We start from the raw sequence: 15,412 nt of genomic DNA on the forward strand, positions 1-15,412 counted from the left end.
CTTCAAAGAACCTGACCTAATAGGAAAGAGTATAAAAAGAGCAGTAGTGATGTACATGGTGAAAAAAGAGCTCTTTTCACATAGACAATCCCTGTTATGTGGACAGAGACCTAAGAATGTGATATGCACAGCTGGGTCATTTGCTGTAATATGAAATAGATTGTATGGGATCCTTCCCTTGAATTCAAGTACTGCTAAAGTAATTTTCTGCTTTGAATTCTAAATCCTGGCCTGAAAGAGGTAGACAAGATTCTCAGTACTTTTTGCTACAGCAGTTGAAAATAAGAGAGAGTATAAAGATTCCTAAGGCAGCTTCAACTTTCCTGCCACAGAGCCTTCAGAGACTTCAAAAGCCTTGGCACAGAAGTTGGTGGTCCTTATTTTTGTGAGGTATTTGATGTCCTGGAATGACCTAAAAGTTTTCCACAATTTTCCTTTCCAGCTTTCCATTAGCCAAACATAAGCTGTTATTCAGACTGCCTTGATCCTAGTCTGCAGACTCAGCTTCTGGGATGTGGGACTTCATTCTCTTTGACTTGGGTTGACCACCCCTTGTCTCGTCTCCACTTTCTTGTGGAAAAGTTTAAACCAGTTTGTGGGTTTTCGGTTTATGGAAATTTATGCTCCATATTGCCTCTCATGCCCACATTTATAATGAACTGCTAGTGATTTCTTAACATTTTCGTCACTCATTTACAGAATATCGATTTACTCTCCAGTAGGTTGACCACATCCATTTTTGTCTGTTCTGAGTAACTGATAACCTTTTTCAAGAAAGAGTGCTTAACCTTTTTGGACAAAGGGAGAAGGGATAAATAAAATCATTAGCCCTTAGGCCTGAGCATCAATTGAAGGAAAAACAGGAATTTTCCAATTAGATGGGGGTGCAGGCATGGAGGTGTTGCATAGTATGGTAAGCACAGAGAGCTACCATAGTTATATTGTTAGAGCATAGTGGGCGAAGAGAGAGGTGATCTTGGAGTAATATGTGTGACAGTCAGCATATGAGCTAAATCAGGTAACAGGAAATGAGTCTTAGATAGCTTTAAGTACGGAAAAATGACACAGTTGGACTTGTATCTTAGATCCCTTAGGATAGAAAAAAGAAGGTAAGATTATTTTCAAATGGAATAGCTTAGTGAAGTGATGCGCACACAGTGGTCAGAGTAAATTTTTTGTTTCTTAAATATTAACCAAAGTAGGTGATTCCCCAGCTTAACATCCTTTCGGTGACTTCTATTTGCATCTAAAATACAATCAGACTCCTTCAATAGCCTTCACTGGTCTCTGCCTGCTTCTTCAGTCTCTCATCTGGCTGGACTCAGTCCTTCAGGCATCACGGCCACGTTGGCTGCTTTGTCTCTTCACCACACCAAGGGCATTTCTGACCCAGGGCTTTCACTGGGCTGATTGTCTTGCCTGCAGCATTCTTCCTCCATGTCTTTAGACAGTTGCCCCTCCACCATTCAGGTCTCAGTTCTGCTGCTACTCAAGAGCCTTTCCACAACCATCTGTCACCCAGTTATGCCCCATCACACTATCCCATTCTGTTTTGTTCTTGGTACTTACCAGCATCTGAAATTATTCCTTTCTTCTCTGCCTCTTCCCAAGTAAGTGCCTCAGGGGCAGGATCGTCGGTATCCTCTTCAGTACCTGGAAGAGTGCCTGCCACCAGTAGGTGTTCAATGCATATTTGTTGACTGGACATTCTTTTTAGTTTTTATTTTTTCTACCTCTTTAATGACTTCATTAAGCATTGATTTTAAACTAAAATAAGATTATTATGGAGAATAATATATTTAGTATTCCATTCTTTCTAAATATATAAATTTCCTTTTCTTACAATTTAGAAATTTTATATTTATTATCTTTCAAATTCATTATAGTTTATGTTCTGGACTGGTAGCTTCTATTCTGGGAACACCTGCTGATGTCATCAAAAGCCGAATAATGAATCAACCACGAGATAAACAAGGAAGGTAAGTCTACACTCTCCATGTGTTCAAATGTCTGTAATAATAAGCTTCCTTAAAAATGTTTCCTTGTGTTTATTCGTGATAGAAGTGTATCTGTGTGTCCATGTGTTCAGCCAGCAAACTACTTTTATGTCATTACCTGCTCTTTGTCTGATGGAAAAGTACTGTGCATTTGGGGATATAAGCTAATTTAATGATCATATTATTTAGACACAAGGTATTTATTGTGATTTTATTGTTTTCAAAGAGTTTATGAAAATATACTCTGCTGAGAATTTACAGAGCACTTTCTTCAGAAGCTTATGACTTACAGGTAATATGGAGAATTTGATTTGATATAAAACAGTATGTTCTCTCTGGAAGAGACCAGGTGGAGTGAATTCTAAGTATAAGACTAAGGGTGGGATGAATCCGAAGCGTCAACCTTAGACACCTAAAGAAATTATCTTTAAGCTCAAAAAAAATAATAATTTATTTATACTGAACCACAAATATTATTTGTTCTAAACTAGCAGAAAATGCTTACGTCTCCTTATTATAGTAAGTTTCCTTAGATTATTTTTTAATTTATGTTTTATTTCTACATCTGTTTATACACAAGAAATTTAGCAAAACTGTCTTCTTTCCTCTTTAGGGGACTTTTGTATAAATCATCAACTGACTGCTTGGTTCAGGCTGTTCAAGGAGAAGGATTCATGAGTCTATATAAAGGCTTTTTACCATCTTGGCTGAGAATGGTAACGTTAGGTTTTTCCTTCCTTTGTTTTTGTTTTCTTTGTACTTAAATTGCTTTTAATCTACAGATATTTTCCCCCTTTCTCTTTTGGTTTTTAGCATAGCTCTGCCCCCCAAACCACAATTCTTTATCTCTTTTTTATATCTCTTTTTGTTTTCTTTTTACCTCTCTTCAAAGTCCTATTACCTTTCTTGCTGGATTAAAGTAAAATAATTCAGTTACATCTAGAAATGAATAGGTGGATATCCTGTTGTTGTAAAGCCAGTGGATAGGGTTTTCTGCAATGTAAAACTTTTAGTAGTCCATTTAGCCGAAGTATTACAAGTTTGGTACAGGTATAAAGGTTTTATATTAGATACTATTCCTATGAAAATGTTACTGTTTCAAACAAAATTTGTTACCTTGCTAGAAAATGTTGCATTATCCATTAATACCTATTACCATAAAGCTTGGCTTAGTAAGAAAACATTATGTAATTTTTATTTGATCTATATATTACTTTTTACTGAGGTAAATGAAGATACAGAATTAGATAGATTTATTCAAGTAGCATAACATATATAGTAAAAACAAGGTACTCAATTATTTTGGAAGTTAAAACATATTTGAACTGAATGAATGAGTCATGGATTTAGAGATTCAAACAATCAACACTTTACACAATTTAATAATATTAATTGAGCATCTACTCCATGCAAAGCCCTATACTCAGTGCCTGGCTTTGGGATGAACAGGAGAGTCTCAGCCCCTACTCTAGTGCTGAAGCTTCTAGTTTAGGTAAGACCAAACATTGAATAAAAAAACTAAAAGTGATGAGTGGTTGAGGAAATGTACATGGTGCTATGAAAATATATAGCAAGGACATATAGCTTAGGCTTGGAAATTAGGAGTACCTCCTTGGAGAATGGTCTTTAAAATTGAATTCTGAAGAATGAATAGGACTTAGCTGGGTAAAAAGACCAAAAAAAAAAAAAAAAAAACATTCCAGGTAGAGGGAATAGTTGGAGTGGACAGAGACAGGATGAATTCAGGGAACTGAAAGAAACCCAGCAGGCCAAGGCATGGAGACAGGGAGGAGAGAGGCACGAATTGAGGCCAGAGAGAGGCAGAGATCAGTTTGGCAAGGGCTATAGGACCCATAAGAGTTAGGGACACCAGCTTGATGACCTGTGTAATTTTAAGATCATTCCGGCTGCCATGTGGGTTGGGGAAAGGCCAGGAGTAGTGGTAGATGAGACATAATGATAGCTTACATGAGTAGTGGTAGATGAGACATAATGATAGCTTGCACAAGAGTAGTGGTAGATGAGACATAATGATAGTTTGCATGAGAGATGGAAATGGGAACAAAAAAATGATTGAAAAAATAATTTAGGAGAAAGAAAGGAGCTAGAAGCATGACTGGATAGGGAAGGTAAAAATGGTCAGAGAAGACAAGGAAAGTGGGGCTTTATTCCCAGATTCCCAACCTGAGTAACAGATGATGTAATCTCCTAACATGGGGATCATTTGCAGGGAAGATTCTATGGTAGAATAGCAAGCTTAGGCCTAGATTTGTTAAGTTTGGGATATTCATAGGACATTTAAGAGCAGATGTATAGATGGCTCCTTAATATATCGATCTGGATCTTACAGAGCATATGGGGATGGAGCTTTAGAGGTGAGCACTGTCTACATATAGATGGAAATTGAAGTTCTGGGAATAATTGACATCACCAAGCAATAGTAGATATTTATTAACATGGAGTTAATAGCCAAGCCCTTAGCAGTAGCTGATATAAAAGTGTACCCAAGTGTAAAACATTATTTTGATTGTCTTGATTATACCTTGAAATTATCTCAAATCTGTGGATATTTCTTAATGGAAAGGAAGATTTTGATTTGGCCTGCATGAATCAGGCACTATCCTAAGTGCTGGTGGCACTAAGGAATAAGAGGTTTATTTTTTTCATGAGAGCAGCTTATGATGTGATGGAGAAGACAGACATGTAAGTAGTTAATACTACAGAAATAATAAAGCCAATATTATTAAATCACTTGGTATTAGCACCAACACTATGCTAATCATTTTAATGGCTTAACTCACTGAATTCTCCCCACAATGTCTTCAGGAGGTTATTATCCCATCTCTTTTTATAAGAGGAGGAACAAAAGCTTAAAGAGTCTAAATAACCTGCCAGGTTAAGTAGTTATTACTTAATGGAGTCAGGGCATCAAACCTAGGAATTTTGACTCCTGAGGACATGGTGTTACTAAGCAGGTTGTACTAGTGCTCTACTTGTGGTATGAACAGAATGTGATGGGAACATGGATAGTAAAGTAAAAATGGCTTTAACTGTTTAGGAAGTCACAAAGTCTTTCACAGAGACAGTATTTGATGTGAGCTTTAAAAGATCAGTAGACATATAACAACAAGAAAGACATGAAGGAGCAACATGAGCATAGGCCCCCAAGTTCATGTATGGACCTAGTAGGTTTGGACAACTGCAGAAAATACAGGGGAGCTGGAGAATAGGTCCTCAGAGGGGAAGTGGTAGGGCAGATTCCAGAAAAGTTCTTAAGGACCAGGGGAATATGAACCTTGGGGTCACTGGTTTAGGTGGAACCCTGTAGTAAGAAAGCAGCTATTTAATCATGGGAGCAAAGTACTAAGGTTTGTTTAGAGACAGGATTACTTTGGCAGCAATAGAGAGGATACATGGAAAGCTAGGACCCAAGGAAAGGAGGTTTGGCAGTGGTCTAGCCTGGAGATGACTGTAAAAATGGAGAGAAGGTAGATTCTAGGGACATTTATGGTAACTTCACAATTAAGTCACAGGACTTAATAATTGATTATATGTAGAAGGTGGGGAAAGGAATGAAGGAAATGGGGCTTTTATGTTTCTAGTGTGGGAGACTATAAGGATGGTGAGACCATTGATGAAAACACAAAATCAGGGTCAGGAGGTATGAGGGTAGTGAGAATATCCAAGTACAAAGGAATACTGAAACGATTTAATCTAACCTGTTCTCTATATGCGTGAGACTTGAAGTATAAGTGAGAAAAGGTACTTCACAGCTGACAGACATTGTGCTAAGCTCTTTACACACATTATTTTTTTAAGTCTTATAAGAACCTAATAAAAGAGGTAGTGTTATCCTCATTTTTCAGATGAGAAAAACATGGCTCCAAGTATAAGATACTGGCTCAGGTTCATATACCTAGTATATGGCAGAGCTGGAAACTGACTGTAGTTCTATTTAGTTCTAAACCCATGCTCCTAAGTAATACAATATACTGAGTGTGCCTGCATCCTGCAGCTAGGTAAAGAAGTGAGGGTAAAGAGACAATGTCTGGTGACAGGGAGATGTTACTAGAGAAAGGCCTGGTTCACCAGGGTGCCACTGCCTTGTTGATCTGCCACAGTGCATGACCCTAAGCTTAGAAGACTGACTCATGACCACTTCCAAGTAAACTGGCCTGCAAATAGATTCACCTTCAACTGAACTCACTGAAATGGATGATCAGACCACAGTATTGGCTCATTCACATTGGGAAAAACACTTGGCAAGTGATCCAGATGCTGAAGTCCTCTGAACAGTGTGCTTCCTCCTAAATTCAAGTTATACGTGAAGGCAAGTTATAATCAGAAGGTTGCTTGCTGAACACACAATAATAACAGGAAGAGCTTATTTGTAATCTTAGTATTTCAGAATACCCAAGAGCCCTTATATTTAGCCCCATAATAAAAGGCACGAATAAGGCCTCTGTTTTTCCAGCAGTTATGGCAACAGGCAAACCAGAGTAGACAACAGAGGTTCATATACACTTGAATTATTTACAGATGCTAGTGAAGAAAACACAAGTAACCATGTACTACTCCTGCACAGAGGCTCATTATATGCCATTTGTATACTACCCCTGTTATTGGCTATATGATCTACCGGTTTAACTTCTATTGATAACCCAGGTAAACTCAACACCAGTCCCTTCTGCTAGCTGAAGGTACTATGACCTGGCTTTGCTCAATCCCTGATTAATATTTATTTTATTTGCATAGTCTAATTACTAAAGCAGTTAGGAACGATTACATAGTCCACCCGTAACTAAGACCTCTATCCCCTGATCTGATTGCAGTTCTATCATGGCTCACTTAATTTTTGTTGTCATAAGAATATGATATTGTCATTTCATATTCTTTATTTTGTCCATGTCTCCATGGACATGTAACTAACCAAGATGTGTTCTTCCAAATTCTCTGGTAAAGTCTCAGTCTCCCAGTATTACCTACTCAATATTTCCAAGCACAAGACATTAATATTGCTTTACAAACTCTCTAACCAAATACATTTTATATTCTAATTGCTCAGGCTTCTTTTTTGCCCTAGTATGATAGTTTTTCTCTGACCAATATTACCTATCACCTACGAACCAAACCAGCCAGGAACTGGATCTGAGCCACCCTTTCTCTGATGATTACTTCCAGTGTTTCCTCTGCAGTCTACTTCCATGTCTTTGATATTTTTATCTTCTGTTGTTAAAGAACCCTCATCCCTTTATAATTCCTATTGATGCGGTTACACCTTCATTCAAGTTAGGCAAGTCTTTCTGAGCTGGAAACTCTTTTCTCTCTTTAATGTGAATTTTTATATCCATTTTGTGATATATCAGGTGTTGAGTTTATGATCTAACTCTCAAAGGATAATCTTTCATCTTCACTTTCAAGTTCTTAAATGTCCTTGTCACACTCCACAGACAAACTAAACATAGAGGAGCCCAGCCTAGAATTCAGGCATGCTAAGTCCTAGCTTTTTAGCCAGTAATGGTTCAGTAGAAAGAACCCTAGAGTGGAAGCTAGAAGCCTGTACTCTAGCTCCACATGTTAACAGCTTTTTGATTGCTAAGCCTCAGTGTCCTCATCTGTAAAATAGGGGTATCATTACCTTTCTTTTCTATTGTAAATTGTTCGGAGAAATCTATGAGAAATAAGACATGAAAATACTTTAGTTATCAAGTGCTCTATAAAAGTGAAATACCACAATATTTGTTTTCAGCCTAAGTGGATTCAAAATGACTTTGCCATTCAAAGATGTATATGCATAAATGTAGAATATTCATAATCACTTTGAAATATGCACTAACTTCTTTGGTTAATCTTTCAGACCCCTTGGTCAATGGTGTTCTGGCTTACTTATGAAAAAATCAGAGAGATGAGTGGAGTCAGTCCATTTTAAGCCCTTAAAGATGCAGCCCTTAAAGATACAATGTTCAGTATCATTGAAATATGGGCATCTACAACACACACCCCTATTATTTCTACCTCTTTAGGAAGACACCTTACTCCACAGAGACTGTGATTTATAGGGGGCAGCACTTTATTTTTCTCTGGAAACCCAAGTTCTCTTTGACTCCTCTTTTTGTTCAAAAGCAATCTGGTTGGATTACACAAGGCTACCCGATGAGACCCGGCACAGAATTTTCAAGAAGATTTGAATCCTGAGCACTTACCTTGGGCGAGAAGACCTTTGAGATGCTGCTCTGTGCTGAAGAGCCTACTTAGTGCCAAAAGGGAGACAGCATCTCAGACCTGAAGTAGACAATAGGAATGTGGAATAATATATATATATGTATGTATATATATATATATATACACACACATAGTGATTCAGAAATATATTCAAACTGTTGTCAGTATTTTCAATTGAAATTTGATGATTCTTTTTTTGCTGTTGTTAAAGCGCACCTACTGTAAATTAAAGAGAGGTGAATGAAAATTCATGAATAAACATTTTGAATTTCCGTAGTGGTGAAGGAAGTTGATGTACATTTTCTTACCAAGAGGACAAAAAACATCAAGCTGAGATGATGTTTGGATTTCAAGGAATGCAGTTTATTTCTGTCAGTGTCCTATATTTTTAGTTAGATCTGTATTGTTGGCTGGCATCCACTGTACATGCTAAGGATTTCCTGACAGCCATGGACTGAGTCCTGATGAACACGGAGAAAAATGTCTGCTTTGTTACATATGCCATTTTAACTAGAGTTTGCTGCTAGTTCCCAAGAATCTTGATATATAAACAAATGCAGCTTATTTGATTAAAGCTTAGGTTGGGTAGGTCTTTTTCATAAAGCAACTTCTGTTACTATTAGCCTTTCACTGGCATTTCAAAAGCAAGGCTGCTTACTTGCTGCTGTAACGAAGCCAGCCAATTCGGACAGGCATCCTTTCTCATCTCTCCTTCCCTAAACTAAGGGCCATAGAGAAAACTCAGAAATCACTAAAGCTATCTCTAGCCTGAATCTTACTCAGTTCTGACAAAGCTTCCTGCGTAAATAGTGATAAGTATAAAATGCCTATGGTATACATTTATGTCTCCAAACATCAAGTCAAATCCCTTTTCTTATTTTAGAAAGGTGAGAGATTTCTTCAGACTGACCTATATACCACCTGCTCTCCCAACCTCAGACAGTGGGCATTTCTGCATGGATGGATACAGTTGTGGGTAGAAGCTGTACCTGTCTCCATAGGAAAACTGAAAAAGCTTAGACCCAAGAAAGACCTTGGAGTTAACCAAACAATTTATTATGGACATAGATGATGTTGAACAACAAAAAGTTTACAAGTGCTCTGTGGTTGCACTAATGTATAATCACTGCCATATAAAAGGGGAAGTATACTTTAAAATATATTTTAATGTGATGTACTAATATGCAGCAGCTTATTGTTTTTATATGAAATTTTAGAATGTGGAGTTTAATCAAAATCTGTTGGTGATCTACTTTTCCATTGCATCTGTCAATCTGTATGAATTGAGTTGTTAAATATATTTAAAATAATATTATGTACTTAAATTCCCAGATGTCTGCATTGGGACCACTTTTGGGAACTCTTTGGGTTTTCATGTTTTATAACTTTTAAAATTATGTAAAGACTGGATAAAATATACAAACTGGACCATGAAAAAAATTATTTAGCTTTATTCTTCCAGGGGTATGGGGTGAAAACACTGTGTTAAGTACTGAGATGTTCCTTGATATCTGGATTCAACATGAATAATTGGAATTTTTTTAACTTGAAGTGACTCCTCGGGATCATTTAGTTTAACCCTCTCATTTTACATGTTATGAAACAGAGGCCCAGAGAAGTAGAGCTGCTTATGCTCATGGTTTACTTCATATCAGAGCCTGGATAAAAATACAGATTTCCTAATTATTATTAAAATTGGCAGTTATTATATATTAATTAGGTACATAGTCAATGCCTTATGTTATCTTCACAACCCAGTCCAGTGCTCTTGAATCTTCCAAAACCAGATTTTTCTTTATGGCATTTTTTCTGTCTTATACATTTTAAATAAATTTAAATTGTCTTTAACACAAATTTTAGAATGGAGTCACCATACCTTAGCTTGAATATTTAGACCCTCCATCATCTGACCAAATCCTTTATATCCAACACATATGTCTCTTCACAGTTCATATTTTTTCCAGTGAAGTTATATTTATTAATGTATCTTGTAATTTTGCTTTATTTTTACCAACTTGAAATCATCTTGATCCTCTTGTGGATCCAAATAATCCACAATAGATAAGAAGCATAAAAAAGTGTAAAAATTTCAGTAATTTTGCGTCCATACTAGAAGATTTAGCCATTGCTGATTAGAAGATTACTGTATGTGGTATTTATCCTTAGTATTGAATACCTAACATTTAAGTTTGTTTTGCATAGCTTCCACATTTTTCTCTTCCCAATTTTTTCTCATTGAGAAATAGTTACTTTTAGTTATATACAATTGTTTTATTATAAGTGAATTAACATATCTAAATAGAGATAGCATTTCTTAAATTCACTTTTAGTAAGAAATAAAGTGTCTTTATCAAGTGCTCCAAATTCTATTTCATTATAAGCCACTAGTGGTAGGACCATGTCTTACTTTTATATAAATATTTACTTGTTAGTAGCATTTCTTTGCTGTTAGGTATGCAACAAAAATTGATTACAATTATATATACATAAATCAATTAATTGTGTGTTCATTATTTTAAGAAGCTATCATAGACTAGTCTGAAATTTCTTTCACTTTGCTAAGAAAAAACACAAGGAAATAATTCATGGAGGTTTTAAATGTTAAAAAAAAATGCTGTTCTGTCATCTTCACCTTTTTAAGCACAACCATTTATTTAAAAGTGAAATAGTTTATACGTTCTCATTAATGAAAACAGATTCCCTCTGGGAAAAAAATGTGTATTTTACCACATGCTGGTTAAAAAATTGGAGAGGAGGTAATCAATTCTCTTCTCCCCAATTAAACCAGGATCTTTAAAAATGATTACCAAACAAAATACATATTATTACTAAATGCCAGGTAATGTGGAGGGCAGACTGAGCATGAATCCTAAAGACCTATATCCAATTCAGGTTCTACTTATGACAAAGTAGCATAACTCTGAGCAAGTCCTTTCATTTCTCCTGATTTCCATTTCCTTATAAGATGAAGTGACTGAATTCTAGAATTTTCTAGAATCTTAACTTGCACATACTTGAAGGTGGGCATTATATTGATGCCCTGGGGAAAAAAACAGGATTTTTAAACATTTCTTGGGATTTGCTTTTTCCTGCATTTGATTAACTTCTCATATTTCAAACTAGGTTAAGGTTTATTTGGGATACAATACAAACTTTTCATATGGATTTTCTCATGAGAAAATCCTCCCTCACAGAGTAGCAAAATCCTCTTCTTTCAGGAAACTCCAGACATGTTAGCCCTACATTCTTACCTTCAACTGCTCCTCATATACACACAGTAAAAGTAAAAATCTTCAATACCATGCCCAAGACCCTCTCATTCTGACTCCAAGCCATCTTCCTATAACCTTTGCATTTCACTGCATACTTGCCCGAGACCTCCTGGCAAGTGCATTGCTCCACTTATTTCTCTGGAGATGCTCTTCACTTGGCTGCTTCTTATGCAGTGTTCTTGCTGTGCTCTCCACCTAACTCTCCTCCCATCACTACTACTCATTCACACTCATTTTGGGGTTAAAGCCTACTTGAATATCTAGAATGATCTCGGAAGACTTCCACATTTTCAGCACCTCTGTGCTCCTACTGCTTCCCCTACTGAGGATATGTGTCTGTATATATGGATTTATGCCTGCTTCTCCCATACAGAATGAACTGCTTGCAAGCATGGACCTTGTAATACACCTCTGTTTCCCTTAAAACTTCAAATAGAAGCCACTCAGAAGGTATTTGTTGCTATAGAGATTTTTCGGGGGTGAGGGGGTGGAGAGAGAAAAAACATTTATGCACACATGATAAAGTCATATGCTGTTTTTCTCCTACCTTCAAAATAATTACGTTGGGTCAGTAACACTTGATTTCATGAGATCCTTTACCATACTAACTGGTTAAGTGCATTTTCAAAAGTTTGTGTGTGTTTAAACATATGGGATTACTGTAACGTTTAAGAAGTATTCAACAGTTTAATAGCTGTTCCATAAAAAAATCTAGGATAGGTTAATACAAAATATTTGGTTAGTTAATAATGTGACAAGTTTATCCTTCATTTTACAGTGTGTATGGAAATCACATCACTATTTTGGCCTTCACTGGTAGCATACAAATGCACATTTACCCACTCAAGTGTTTTATTATTTCTGAATTTTGAAGAATACATGATTATTTTTCTCTCCTCATACTTTACCCCCAACAGGCTGCTGTGATTGTCAACAGCAGCAGGAGCCACTTTGAAGGTTTGATAAAAGCAGATGAAGATGCTTAAAGATGTCTGTTTGCTGAAAATATCTGGTAACAAACAGGAATATATGTGAGTAAATATAGTGCATTATTCTGATTTTTAAAATAAATGTTTTAAAATGCCTGATTTTGTTTTGTCCTGGTATGCTTTTGTCCTGATGTATTTTTAGGGTAAAATGGTAATAACAAATTTAGAAATAATTTTTAAACTTTCATCTTTACTTTTCACAATTGAAATAAAACCTATCTTAATTTAAATGTCAGATTTGAAAGACTTACATTAGCAAAAAGAGTGTTCATGCCTTGTCACTATAGTAAGTCCAGATCTGCTATTGATCCAATTCCCCTGTTTATACAGTTCTGCTGTGACTAAAAAGGATTGACAACTAATAATTACAATGATGGACATGCTCACTGATTGAAGACAGAGGAAGAAAAGAACACTGGAATTCCTTGAAACACAAGAGAATCATTTTCTTCTTTTTTAATACCATATTCTACCTTGATTTCCAGAATACTACTCCCTCCTATTGCTTACTGTTTTTCAGTCTCTATTGGCTATTTCTTTGGTGCTTAGCACTTAAATTTTGGTTCTTTGAGGTTCTGTTCTTGGCCTTCATATCGATTTTCACTCTCTTTCTCTCTCTAGGAAGAGTCATGTAGCTCTATGACTTCAGCTACTAATATTAGGCTATTAATTCTCAAACATTCACCACTGCTCAATAAATGGTAGATGTTGCCATTATCTGTGTTTCTGGCCCTTACTCTGTTCTCAGGCTTTAGTCATGTTTTCTCAGTTGCCAACTATATACCTCTACCAAGATGGCCACAGTCCTTGTGAGGTGACATTTCCTTTACATCAGTATTTTTTGTACAGATCCCTCCTCCTTGCCCTTTAAAATCTAGTCCTGCTTCAGGATTCTCTGTTGCACTACAAACTCACTAATGCAGCCAAGAAACTTCAGGGACATGCATGACTTCTCATTGGTGTGTCTTTGTTTGTTTATTTATTGTTCAAAATACTTAAATCTATTTATACAAAAATATGACTACAGATCAATGTTTCTTAGGAGCATAGATGCAAAAATTCATGAATGCTACTTCATACCCATTAGGATGGCTATTAACAACAACAACAATAACAACAGAAAACAAGTGTTGGTGAGAATGTGGAGAAATGGAACCCTTGGGTATTGCTGGTAAGAACGTAAAATTTTGCAGCTACCATACAAAAAAGTATAGGGGTTCCTCAAAAAATTAAACATGGCATCATCACATGACCCAGCAGTCCACTTCAAGGTCCATAGGCAAGGAGCTGAAAGCAGAGAGTTGGACAGATTGTTGTAATACCAACGTCCACAGCAGCATTTTTCACAAAGCCAACAGATAGAAACCCAAATGTCTACAGACAGATGAATGTTAAATGGATAAGCAAAATGTATAGATACACAATGAAATATTATTCTGCCTTAAAAAGCAACAGAATTCTGAGACATGCTACAATGTAGATAAATTTTAAAAACAACAGGCTTAGTGAAATAAGACAAATGCCAATGGACACATAGGGTCCCACTTATATAAGACAACTAGAATAAATTCACAGAAACCAAAAGTAGAATAGTGGTTATTATGGGCTAGAATAGGGAAGAATGAGAAGTCCATGTTTAATGAGTATAGAGTTTGGGATGATGGAAAAGTTCTAGAGATGGGTGGCGTGTGGTAGCAGGAGCTTAATTTCCATGTGCAGTGGTCTGATTTTTTTCAGTTCCCCGTCCAGCAGCAGAGCAATGTAGAGCAAGTAAAGCTACTTACCCCAGACACAGAAAAAGTAGGATATTGAAAGTATCTGGGAGAATGGGAGGAATGGGCTCTCAGCCCATCATGGCCAAGTGATATGCCCCTATTATCCAGGAGTTTAGGCCCTGGGGCATGGAAGGAGGCTGGGGAACAAGTTCAATAGAAAACAAGTCATTTGCTCTATCTACAACCTTCTGGTCTCCATAAGAGTCTGGTTATACTGCTTGAACCGAAATAGAGAACTGAAATCTCCATTATTCCAGGGGATGATCAAACAATTCCAGATGATAATAAGACCATTTTATAATGAACAGAATAGCTTCCTACCACCATAAATGACACAGTGCCAGATAATATAGTTACTCTCTTGTTAAACATTTATTGCATGCTGACCAAAAGTCCAGCATTCTGCTAGGCACTGAGAATATTATAGGAAAGGAGTTCTTGCCTTTGGGAAGTTCATACTCTGGTATAAAAGAGAAATAGTAAACAATTGCATGACATGATAGATAAATGTCACACACACTAAATATAACAGGTATGTAAAAGGGAAGGGATAATCAGCTCCACCTGAGTGCATAGTAGAGTTATGAGGAAGAGATATTTAAGCTAGATCTTGCTAGATGTTTTTAAGTTAAATGTTTATCATTCTTCCATCATGAATATAAAGCATTAATTAAAGAACATTTGGAAAATGAAACTGAATTTTCAAGGATAAGCTTATCAGGTAGAAATTCAACTTTTTAAAGAAATCAAATGATTCTTTTATTCACTCATTCAGCGAGTATTTATTGCTTCAGCCTGTTAGGTTTCAGGAATGCTCAAAGACAACTATCATTAAAAAGTGAGCAAAGGAAGGGCTCCTGGATGTCTCAGTCCATAGGGCATGTGCCTCTTGATCTGAGGGTCCTGAGTTCAAGCCCCATGACCTAGAGATTACTTTAATGATAATAATAATAAACCTTAAACAAGGGGGAAAAAGCACAGGAGCGCCTTTGGCAGCATGAAACTGGGATAGATTAAAAATGTCGAGATTTACATTGTTAGGCCAGGATTATATTGAGCACTGTCTTGATGTTATCGACATTGCATTTGATGATATTTCAAAATGTGAAGGAGCGACATGGGAAACTCCCACAAATGCGTCTGACCTTGCAAATGAA

At 36.5% G+C, this 15,412-nt stretch overlaps 1 protein-coding gene across 15 annotated transcripts in view; it reads left to right on the top strand.

Annotated features, from left to right (window-relative positions):
* SLC25A27 (solute carrier family 25 member 27) overlaps positions 1 to 13,197 on the top strand; it is a 28,266-nt gene extending 15,069 nt beyond the window's left edge. For 2 of the 15 annotated variants that reach the window (XM_025418946.3, XM_025418944.3), the window contains exons 7-9: positions 1,887 to 1,979; positions 2,611 to 2,713; positions 9,103 to 13,197. In XM_025418946.3, coding sequence (XP_025274731.1) covers positions 1,887 to 1,979; positions 2,611 to 2,713; positions 9,103 to 9,291 — 385 coding nt within the window. In that variant the 3' untranslated portion in view covers positions 9,292 to 13,197. Of the gene's footprint in view, positions 1 to 1,886; positions 1,980 to 2,223; positions 2,290 to 2,610; positions 2,714 to 7,854 lie in introns of all 15 variants that reach the window. The other 13 variants (XM_049092143.1, XM_025418948.3, XR_007401160.1 and 10 more) reach the window with 12 other exon arrangements.
* Positions 13,198 to 15,412: the final 2,215 nt, after the last annotated feature.

The sequence above is a fragment of the Canis lupus genome, chromosome 12 (genome assembly GCF_003254725.2).
Source record: "Canis lupus dingo isolate Sandy chromosome 12, ASM325472v2, whole genome shotgun sequence".
NCBI lineage: Eukaryota > Metazoa > Chordata > Mammalia > Carnivora > Canidae > Canis > Canis lupus.